This window comes from Paralichthys olivaceus, chromosome 11 (assembly GCF_024713975.1).
Source record: "Paralichthys olivaceus isolate ysfri-2021 chromosome 11, ASM2471397v2, whole genome shotgun sequence".
NCBI lineage: Eukaryota > Metazoa > Chordata > Actinopteri > Pleuronectiformes > Paralichthyidae > Paralichthys > Paralichthys olivaceus.
Window position 1 is genome coordinate 15,790,721 of NC_091103.1, and position 11,703 is coordinate 15,802,423.

The 11,703-nt window shown below is 41.9% G+C and overlaps 2 protein-coding genes across 4 annotated transcripts in view; one reads left to right on the forward strand and one right to left on the reverse strand.

Annotated features, from left to right (window-relative positions):
* The window catches only part of rsrc1 (arginine/serine-rich coiled-coil 1), a 114,300-nt gene extending 111,763 nt beyond the window's left edge, over window positions 1-2,537 (reverse strand). Inside the window, exon 1 of one of the 2 annotated variants that reach the window (XM_020087972.2) lies at window positions 443-2,537. The gene's annotated coding sequence lies outside the window, so the exon portion shown is untranslated. The remainder of the gene's footprint in view (window positions 1-442) is intronic. The other variant, XM_020087973.2, reaches the window with a different exon arrangement.
* Window positions 2,538-2,822: 285 nt separating this feature from the next.
* On the forward strand, window positions 2,823-10,426 carry shox2 (shox homeobox 2). 2 transcript variants are annotated; one of them, XM_020088169.2, is made up of 5 exons: window positions 2,823-3,444; window positions 5,016-5,224; window positions 7,616-7,673; window positions 7,997-8,085; window positions 8,891-10,426. In XM_020088169.2, exons 1-5 carry the CDS (start codon window positions 3,189-3,191, stop codon window positions 9,182-9,184), a joined length of 906 nt encoding a protein of 301 aa, XP_019943728.1. In that variant the 5' UTR covers window positions 2,823-3,188; the 3' UTR covers window positions 9,185-10,426. The 2 variants fall into 2 exon arrangements, with proteins under 2 accessions (XP_019943728.1, XP_069390457.1); XM_069534356.1 differs by having other exon boundaries at window positions 8,927-10,426.
* Window positions 10,427-11,703: the final 1,277 nt, after the last annotated feature.

Genomic DNA, 11,703 nt, shown 5'->3' on the forward strand with positions numbered 1-11,703 from the left:
ACAAAAGTAACACAACACAACTATAGGAAGCCAACAACACAAGCCTCTGCACCCCATATTCAAATACTACATTATTAAAGTGGTGGGAAAGGATCTTGCTGGGGAGCTAGCTACTACAACATGTAGCTTAGTTTATCAGCTACATATATGGAGGTAACAGTTTTGTGTTTAAAGACACAATAACAGCTATAATAACCCTGCTGTCCCATAATGTCAATATAAAGGACGTAAATAAACAAACGGCGTGTTTCTGTGGAGGCTAGCTAGCAGGCTAACTGCGCTAACTACACTAACATTTAGCTTTAGCTCTCGTTTTTACTGGGGCTTTCTAGCTGTTCGACCGTAAACACGCATCCCGCTGTCGTGGATAAACGTTGCGTGAAAGACGAAATGCGGGAGAAAAGAGGGAAAGTTGCCTGTGAATGAAAATCCCGCTTCTCACCTTTAAATCGCAGCGAAGCTCCACAACTCAAACATGCACTGCTCCGGAAGACGCTGCTGGTGGAGCCGGAGAGCATCGATGGAGAGCAGACAAGGAGAATCACACACAGAGCAGTCGATATATCTCATTGGTGCTGTTAGTTTTCATGAATGAGCTAAAATAATAACTTTTTTTTTATGTATAATTAAGTTATAAAATAATAATATCGTGACTTCAAATATATTTTCAATGAAGCTACAGAGAAATATTTGTATTTCTACAATTGCATGGCAGATGTAGGTTATTTAAGGCAAAGAAAAAAAAAGTCAAAAGTGAAGATATTTTGAAAAAAGAAAAAAAAGGAAAAAATATATTCGACCCAAATCGTGTTTCATAAATCTAGAAACAATAAGAAGGCTAAATTATAATAAGGCATCAACAAGCCCTCCCGTGTTCATTGTGACTGCTGTTATTCTCAGGTCGCTTTTTGCATCTCCTGCAGTCAACTGGAAATATTCCAAATGAATACGCTCCTAATAATAATGTTTATTCTCGTCTATTTAAAGTGTGGGCTGCTCATATTTAGTTTGGATCTCACAATACCCACTCACCACAAGCGATAACACCAGGAACTGAGAATTGGAACTTGCCTGTGATGATTTGCATGAGGTTATATTTCTTGAATAATACGTTATTTATTTATTTATTATCATTATTTTAGGTTCCACGCAGAGAGCTGTGAGGGCATCCAAACACATCCTCAGCAAAGTGGGATAATAAATAACTTTATGAAATAAAATAAAAACACATAGATGATGAGAGGAGGTGAAAGGAACAGTTAAAGTGTTGCGAGTAAATGAATCGATAACGCGAGTAATACAGATGGCTGAAGAGAATAAAGGTTTTAATGGGGCTCGATTGGGAATTCGTCCTGCTTATAAGGATGCAGCAGGAATAATAGTAATTAATGCCTAAGGTTGGAGCTGAAACGTGGTTAATATTTAATTAGGGGGAATTGTTGGAGCTCTTCTGTGGAATTAGGGTTTTACATAGATTATCAATAAACACGCTTCATTTTGCATCAGAATCATCCCGACGTTTTTAAAATCCCGCTGTATCCGGTTACATCCCTGGATATTATATACGTTACCTCCTCTTCCTATTTAATTGGTGCCTCTCTCTCTCTTTCTCTCTCTCTCTCCGATGCGTTCACTGACACCTTCGCCGCACGTGCAGCCATTGTTTATTTATTCTGGCAAATAACTTGCGATCATTTTCAGCGGCAGGAAAAAACAAAACCCAGCGTTAATTAGTGAGCCCAATGGCGATGGCATCGCGAGAGGCAGCGTGTAATTAAACGTTTAGCTGCTATTTAACATCCTAATGGCGTAAAGAAGAAGAAGAAGAAAAAAAAGTCCACTGAGAATTAATATTAAGCGATATAGTCTCACTAATGATGACAATTTAAAATACATAATTTGCTGATTAGAAACATAAACTGACGCACTGAATAATTTGTTTCACTGAGTTCACAAAATTTATTAATTTGAATACATTTCAATAGCCTGACGTGCATGCCCCATATTATTATTATTACTAGTTTTATTGTTATCATTGTTGCTGTTAATAATAATAATAATAATATTTTCGATTATTATAAATGTTGTTCATTATCATTCGAATGCAACATTTAGTTAGTCGTCAATTCTTATATATTATATGCACCTTTTTTATTACATTTGATTTAATTTCTAATATTTTACATTGAAATTACGTTTTAAATCAAAATTAAAAATACTTTAGCATAAATTTACCACGGGCCTAAAACCATGTGTATATATCAGTGCAACTGGTGAAGCCAAATACTCAGTCGAGCCTCCTCTCTCTGTGAAAAGCTCTCAGTGCGTGCACGTCGCCGCTGCACGCTCCTCTCTGCATCCCAGCTGGTCCGCTTTTTACCTCTTCTCTCTCCATGTCATCGCTGTCTTTATCCCCCCCTCCATCCCATCCCATCCCACCATCACCACAGATCAGAGGGAGACAGAGTGAGGAAGGACTCCTCATCCATGTGCTTCCCTCTCTCTTGTCATTTTCAGGCTTTTTTTAAGCCACACCCCTGCAGAGAGAGAGAGAGGGAGAGAGAGAAAGAGAGAGAGAGGGGGAGAGAGGGACATCCTCATCTCCCGAGTGTTTAAAAAACTAACTCAGGACAATAGCAGCGAATGAGCGCTTAATTAAATTAATTAGTCCATCTTGTCAATCTCAGATTAATGGCCAATAGCGAAGGTGCTGCTTAATGATTTTTTTTTTCTAAACTCCTCTTTCTCTCTCTCTCTCCCATATCAGTGAAGGAGGGAGGGAGGGAGGGAGGGAGGGAGGTGGGTGGGGGGGCTCATCCCGGCATCCTGAGGGGAGGTAATTTGCACGGATCAAGGGGGCAAGGCGCCGCAAAGTATAAATACTGTGACTTCAATAGAGGATCACCAGCAGGTTCCCAACTCCGCAACCAAAGGAGGAGGAATTGGCTGAGAAGACACATCGTTAGAGCTTCTATATAAATATATATGTAGTGTTTTTTATTTAAACCAGAGTTGGCAGCATCACCTCGTATCATTTTCAATGGGTCGACTTTAAAACGAGCCCCACCATTGATGTCTCTAAGCGGCCGTGGAGCAGAAGGGATCGAGTGCATGAGTGTGTGTGGTGGTGTGTGATTTTTTTTTTCCTCCTCCTCTTCTTCCTCTTCTTCCTCCGGTGAAGGAGAGTGATGGAAGAGCTCACCGCTTTCGTGTCGAAGTCCTTCGATCAGAAAGTGAAGGAGAAGAAGGAAGTGATCACCTACCGGGAGGTTTTGGAGACCGGCTCTACGCGAACGCCGGGCAGGGAGCCTTTATCTGCGGAGCCCGGAAGCCGAGAGGAGGCGGCCGCAGTCACCCGGAACGTCGCGCTCTCGCCGGGCAGGGACACGGACATGCTCGGCCCGGAGAGGATTAGGGACGCCGGGAGCCCCAAACTCATTGACGGTAGGGAGCTGCATGCGTGGCTGTTGTGCGTCCGTGAAGGAGTTCTAGAAAGAGAGGAGGGAGACTGTAGAGTGATCGAACACCATGTACTCAGCATAGAAACGATTTTATTTACGAAAACACACTTAAAACATGTGATCCAATAATTTGATCTCTGCAGATTTTAGTGTGGGTTTCCATGAAGTTACAGCTTGATCACTAGAAGAGAATGAACTCGTGAACTGTTGCTTTTTCTGGTCTGAACAGTTAAAATCTGCTAATAATATTTCCATTTCAATAACAAGCCTGCAGCTCGCTTCTGTCTTGCTGTTGTGCATTTTTAAAAACTTTCAAATCAAAGATTCAGAGCATCAGAAAAATCCTTTATATATGCACAGAATATGATAAGGCCTCCTGTGGTGAAAAGTTTTATTCTATAATATAACTTGTAACTTGAATCCAATGTTTACATGTTCAATGCTTTTTTTTTATCACAAGCAGGCTCTAGGTGCAATTATGGCTCTTGATCTCAAAAATCCTGTAATTTCCCGATTGATTGTAGTTTATCTTTATTGATTATTAGAGAAACGAGCTCCCATGTACTTATCTCATATACTTTATACACAAAATACTATAATTTCACCGAGTAAACACACAGCTGTCTGTTCTCTGACGTAGAAGCAGCTCAGGTGCGACAGGAGGCTTGATCCCAAATCTGATCATCTCATATGAAAAATATCAAATAGAATCAATAGATGAAAAAATTGTTTCCCCAAATTATGTATTGTCTCTCTTTATAGCCCATTGCAAAACATAAATAATAAGAAATAATCAAAATCAAAACAGTACAAATTTATACTTAAGATTTACTTGAATAACAAAACAATATTTTCTATTGAACCATTTTTTAAAGAAACCAAATTCCATGTTTTCCCTTCCTCACGTTTAAAGAGTCAGTTGTTATGAAACCTGGACAATATGTGACAGCACACTGGGAACAGGGTTTATCTACATCGTTTATCTCAGAGTTGAGTTCGGAGGCTTGTAAAAAAAATTGACATCTGTTCGTCATGGGCATCGTGGTTAAAAGCGGAACTGCGACAAGCGTGTATGAGACATCCAGCAGTGGGCACAGCGTTGCATATTTATAAGCAGTTAATAATTAAAGAGCTTTATGTAGCTCTACAAAACATCCGAGGTCTGATAGCTGTGTGATATCTGAGGGCTGAGAGGGCATGTTTCTTTCTTTCTATCCGTCTTTCTTTCTTTCTTTTTTCTTATCCATAAACGAAAATGTTAAGAGCATGTATTCAATAAGTGTGGGTGGATGAACATTGCTTGCTGTTTTGTGTTGCCTCTTACTATTTAATTGCAGTAAGTCGCCGGTTTGGTGCATGTTATGATGAAGATGTTTAATAAGATATATTATAGATGCAGCCTTATTTCCGTGAGGCCTGTTTTTCTGAGGCGCAAACTCGGATTGAAATACGACATAAACATGTGACCATGGAGGCCAAGGCTGACCGCAGACATGGAGGTCAAGGTGCAGCTGATGTTGATGTCCTCCCCCTTCCTCCGTCTCTTCTCGCCAGGCACCACGGACGTGAAGGAGAGGAAGGAGGACTCGAAGCCCATCGAGGACGAGGCACAGACTAAAATCAAACAGAGGAGAAGTCGGACTAACTTCACGTTAGAGCAGCTCAACGAGCTGGAGCGGCTCTTCGACGAGACCCACTACCCGGACGCCTTTATGCGGGAGGAGCTGAGCCAGCGACTGGGACTGTCGGAGGCCCGAGTACAGGTAGGACCAATATATATACTCAACTGTAAATAATGTACAAAAAAAAAGACAAATAAAATTCAACAATAATAATAATAATAATAATGGCACTAATAAATTCAGGCAGCATTCAAAAATGTGTTTCAATGACACTGACCCCATTTTAAATATGAGAATACAAAAAAGTTGTACCCTGAAATAAAAGCAAAAATTAATAATCACTGTGATTATTATCTTCAACAACACAACATCATAGTCGAGTGAGTTAATGTTTCCAAAAAAAGGATTAGCTTATGGGTGACCCATGTGCTTAAACAAAATAAAAGTATTATAATTACTGTAAATAATAACAATATTAATAAAATATTAATATTAATAATAATAGAGGAAGCAATAAGAATTTACTCCAATGACGCCCACGTGTCCACCATATTGTTCTCCTTCAACATCACCATAGTTTGAAGATGAAAACAATTAGTTTTGGTTATATAGATGATTTTTCATGAAACACTTGCACAGACACACACTTGCTTGACTACAGCACAGACCTGAAAATGTGAGGTGGTGTTTGCACGTTTCAAGTTTGGCACACTCTTTTTTTTTAATCCAAAATGGTATCATTTCATCTTTTTTTTTTGGATTAGATATTATGTACCCTCAGCATGTTATGGCTGCTTAATTTGCGTTATTCTCCTAACGAGGCCTCGCTTTGCATCAGGACACTCGCTCTAATCTTCATCGTCCAAATCAGGCGAAACAAACGAGCCTTCACATATTTGCCTTCGTTTTTGTTTTGCGTGTATGTTACCGAGCGAGGCCCTGCATGTTTGTCAGAGCTGCTGCTGCTGTCGTTTTTCATGGAGACCCACCATCTGCGCAGAAACCCAGTACTTCAGCCAGTCAGGGGAGGGGGGCTCAAATATGTCTTGTGTAAAGGGAGCAGTAAAGAGGAGGAGGAGGAGGAGGGGGGGGGGGGGGCAATGAACATATAGACAACTCTTCTCATCTGATGTATCAAAAACGAAAAAAAGAAAAAGCTCTGTGTATGTGCCCCGGCTCAGGGGAGTATACTGGGCATTTGTCTCCATGTTGAATATGACAAAAAAGAAATCATAAAAGCAGATCCTAAATTTACCCCCCCCCCTCCTCACACAACTAAACTTAAAGCCAGCTTTTTTGCAGGGCTCCCCCGGCCTGAACTGGAATCTCCCCAATAAGGCGCATTGTGTCCCGAACAAGGAGCCACAGCTCGGGGATTTACATAAATTATGTATTATTTTCTATCCAAATCAAGAACAGATCTCTCCCTCTTCCCCTCTCTGTCTCCCTCTCCTCTATTAAAGTACTATATCTTGTTTTTTTACCAGTTGCATGTAGGGACCACACATTTATTTCTTTCTTCTCTTTAGAAATTCATGCCTCGATCAATATCAGCAGTTTGCTTTTTTTATTTAATCATCGCAATGAATTAACCTGAAGCGTGCACGAGGACTTCCGATTGACACACACACACACACACACACACGTCATGTTGGTCAATAGTCGAAGCCATGCTGACAGCCAAATCAATATGATATTTCAATCATGCTCTCGCTGTACATTATGTGAGGGGAGATTGCAGATTGACACGTTGTATTGTGGGCTAATTTGGCTTTGTGTGTGGAGATACAAAGCAGATTATCATAGTAATAAATCGTTTAATCTGTGTTCCAAGGCTTTTTCCCCTCCCCTCTCTGAAATCGTTGGTGGATTTCAGCAGAAGGAAAAAGAGAAGTGAGATGTCTTTGAAGCGTTTGTGTTTTCTTCTTTCTTTTTGTGCGTGTTATGGCGGTGATTAGACAAATCTGCGAGGCATTTTTAAGCGTTTTCTCTGACACGGGTTTCTCTGCAGATAAGGGTAATTAATTTCAGCGGTCATTTAATGAGAGGGAGGTGGGGGGGAGATGCTCTCAGATCGCAGCTCGCTCTGATGTCCCCAAAACTGTAACAGCATCTCTGCTATTCGATATCTGAGGGAGGGGTGGAGGGGGGTGGGGGGTGGACACACACTCATCTGTATAGGAAGATGAAACCAACGTCCACAAGGTTCTTTATTATGGTGCAATACCCATGCACACTCCCAACAAGGAACTCTCTATGCACCTAAGATTTTTAAATATCCTATTTCTCCCATCCTTATTCCACTGTTTCTGGCTCTCTCCCTCTTTCTCTCCTCCGTCCTCCCTCTCTCTCGTTGTAGGGCTAAATGTAATAATTGAAACCCGGGGTTAAGCAGTGTCATTAATATTTCAGCGCTCCCCGGGGATATTGTTTTTCTGCGGTTGTTGTCACTTTTGAGAGGAATTACACGTGGCCTCACAAGCAGCTGCCAATCAGTATATATGGGCCTCTAATTAATTTCTGTCCCTGCAGGTTTGGTTCCAGAACAGAAGAGCCAAATGCAGAAAGCAGGAGAACCAGCTACATAAAGGTATGTTGTTGTTTTCTTTCTATTAATCCAAGCATGCTCCAAAAAAGACACAACTGCAGAGTTCTATTCTATTTTATTTCATTACAAGGCGATTGCATGCGCAACAATCCGCACCTTTACGCATGAGTTTCATTTCCCAGCGAATTGTGCCATCAGAAGATTTTCTTTTAGAGACTGTTCATCTATTAAAGTTTACTTATCAGCTCCCTGCTTATTGTTGTGCAGTCCCACGTTTTTTACCACAATTTTTTTGTGGGTTTGCATACCCCCCCCCCCCCCCCCCTCGCAATTAAGGCATGCCTGTGTCTGTGTTTTTCTCGCAGGAGTGCTGATTGGAGCAGCGAATCAGTTCGAAGCTTGTCGTGTAGCGCCATATGTCAACGTGGGGGCTTTACGGATGCCATTCCAACAGGCAAGTTACTTTGAAGCGTCTAGTCTTAAAAAGCAGACCAATCCCCGGACTCCTGTCTTGGCACAGGCTCTGCCCAAGTGCTATGCAGAGACTCCAGTCCCAATGAAGGGGGTAACCGGACTCTTATTACCACACTGACAAAATATAAGAACACTGTGCCAGGTCCCTCTATTGTTTTATGGACCACTTAGTTTACTGGGGCAAACAAACATTTTAACAGGCCTTTATTATCGTTATATGAGGGATAGATAGACAAATAGAAAGGAGGCAGTGGCCTAACAAAGACCAGGATATCCTCAACTTTTCCTAACCACATATTTAGGGTTTTGTCCAATACGTGAGTATTCATGATGGCAGTGACTTGTTTTTATGAAAAAGCTTAAACTTCTGCCTCTGTGTGTGGTTGGTGGTGAGATTCTAGACAGAATTGTAAACTGATTTTTATTACATGCTACATTTAACTTAGTTCAGGCCTCACCTTTAGCACCACTGGCCTGGTTTGGGTGTATTATCTAGTGTGGAAGGCCCAGGACGCCCTGAGGCAGTGAAGGTTTGAACTGATTTGATTAGATTTCATGTTATTGATGTTCAAATAAATAAACTCTCAAGTTGACCTTTAATTCACAAGAGTTGCACAAGTCAACACTCAGGGGCCGAATGATGGCCCGTAGCACACACACACCACACAGCTGAGTCACATGTGCAGCAGTCACACACAAGTCAAATGAGCCTTCACGCATCCCGCTGCAAAGTTAACGCATGTTCTCCCCCTTCTCTCCCCCTATCCGTGCGTCCCGTCCCGTAGGATAGTCATTGCAACGTGCCGCCCTTCTCCTTTCAGGTGCAGGCGCAGCTGCAGCTGGACAGCGCCGTGGCCCACGCTCAGCACCACCTGCACTCTCACCTGGCTGCGCACGCGCCCTACATGATGTTCCCCGCGCCGCCGTTCGGGCTGCCTCTGGCGACGCTCGCGGCCGAGTCCGCGTCCGCCGCGTCGGTCGTGGCCGCCGCCGCCGCCGCCAAGAACACCAGCAAGAACTCGAGCATCGCGGACCTGCGGCTGAAGGCCAAGAAGCACGCGGCCGCGCTGGGACTGTGACGCCGCGGGGAGGCTACGCGCGGATACGGGGCGTGCGCTCACTGGCCGGCACATCCCCGAGACGAAACGAACGCTCACAGAGTGACGCAACCCGAGGAAAAGAATTATCCATGGACGATATTTATGTTTCCTTTTTTAAAAAAATGAAGGACGATGAGTTATATAAAAAATATAGGCTATTTATGTGATAAAGAAAAAGAGACTGTTGATAGCCTACACAGACTTCTGGACATAAGAAAAAGAAAGAGAAAGGGATGGAGGGATGGAGGGATGGAGAGCCCCCCGCAGCGGGACACCCTGAGGAAGAGGAGGAGGAGGAAGAGGATGCAGCTGGGACGCTCCACACTTTGCCAAAACCATGAGGCGCACCATCCTGCAGCTGTTTTTGTTCTGTTTCAATATGATATTATTATTATTATTGTTCTGATTTTAATTTTGAACTTATATAGAGGCTGGCCTCGTTATATTTCAACAACAACAAACAAAAACACTTTCTCTGTGGACGGACAGAGCGGGAATTCTTTGACAAAAGCAGACGAGAGGGGAAAAAGAAAAAAAGAGAGACAATAATAATGAACGAAGTGTTTCTGGTTCATATTCAGAAATGGCATCAGCAGTGTTTGCATGGATGATGTGATGACAGCCCCCCCCCCCCCCCCCCCCCCCCCGAATGTCTGGGCCTGTATGTTTGACCTTGTGTGGACCTCCTCTGGTGTAAGAGGTGAAACTGGGCGGCACACACCACTAATGTGAGATTATAATATATGTGTAGGCTCTGCTGAACTTTCAGTGTCCATATTCTAGGTGGAGATTTGCTTCCCCCCTTCTAAAGGAGGGTGCAATGTCATTAAACCACCTTTACAACACAGTCAACAAACGAACAAACACGAGGACTGGACCGGTACGGGCACGTGATGTAAAATATGTTTATACACAAAAAAAACACATGCATTATTTTTTATGATTTCGTGGCTTTATGGATGCCTTGTGGGGAAGTTGTTCATTTTGTATTTTACTTTATTTCCGTGTATTAAAAAAATCACGTGCTTTCTGTATGTAATTTTGATGTTTTTATAACAGTGGAAGTGAAATTAACCTGAGGCACGGGTTTCTAAAAAAAAAAAGAAGAAAAAAAAGAAGAGTATTCATGAAAATGTTTTACTTTTTTCCATCACATGTGAAACGTGAATCCACCGAAACAAAAATGTTCTTTCGTTCCTACAATAAATTAACTAAAGTTTCTTTAACGCCTTGACATTATTCTTACAAATTGAATTGGCCTTTATCACATATATTATTATTATTATTATTATGGGCGGTAAACCTTTGAGGGCAATAGATTTTTAATAATTCATGCCTGTAGCTGTAGGTCTTTTGATAACGTCACAGTTGTGACAGGCCCGTTTAGTCAGGAACATGGTGTCTGTTGCTGCTGCCATGTTTAAAGTCATGCATTATTCATAGTTTGGTTATGGAGTGTTTGGAGTGGAGGACTGGTTATTTCCAGTAGACGCAAAAAAAATACAAAAGTCAGATAAAGAATAAAAGACGGGGGTCGTTCAGTGACTCAAAGATAAAGTTTTGCAGCATTGATGCACAGAGTCAATTTTTTTTATAACATGATACTCATTCAGATTTGAAACGACGGTGTTGTTCTTGCAGTAATTACATCTGGACCCTTGAGATAATCCCCAACGGCCTAATAATTATAAGGAACAAAGATGCTCTTAAACGTAATTATATCCACTGTTTGTTTTTTTTAAAATACATCAATAATGCATTCGACAATTAGCCATACTTAAGTTGCAGTAGCATTCAAGATTTGATAAAAAATACTATAAGAAATAATCTTTGATAAATAAGAAAAACATCTTTATTTCTTAAACATATTGCTATCAAGTAAAATATAGGTTAATGGTATTCAGTGAAATTCCAGTAGTGAATACTCATGTCTCGCTTGGCCTCGTGCCCATGTCAGAATGCAAACTGTGCGCTATGACCATGGTTATGTCCTGGAGTTTTGGAGTTTTGCGCATGGAAACATATATAGGCGCAGCTCATAAAACCAAACCAAGGTCTTTGTGTGCAAAGAGGAGAGAAAAAAAAAGATTTGTCATCGGCTGCCTCACTTGACTTACAAATTTGCCCGATTCATTTCCTGACATCTTAACCGCCTCTTATTGAACATTTAATAAACACCCGACACGAGAGCCTGTAATTATAGGAATCCAGATCGCGTTATCCTTCCGATATCTCCACACAAAACACAATGTCTTTAGCTATTAATTAATACCGATCTCACAGAGTCTGCACATGGAGTCTGCACAGTGTTTGTGGAGCTCGACGTTCGGGGCAGGACAGACGCCAAAACTATTGAATTATTGATCGGGAGCCTCGCCAGTAATGGAGGAGACGGAACTGGGAAACTGCTGAGTCGGGAGCGCGCACCGCTGCCTTGCGATGTACCAGGAAAGCCGGGGTCTCGGGGGCGCGCATTGTCCTGTGACTGTCCCCCTCAT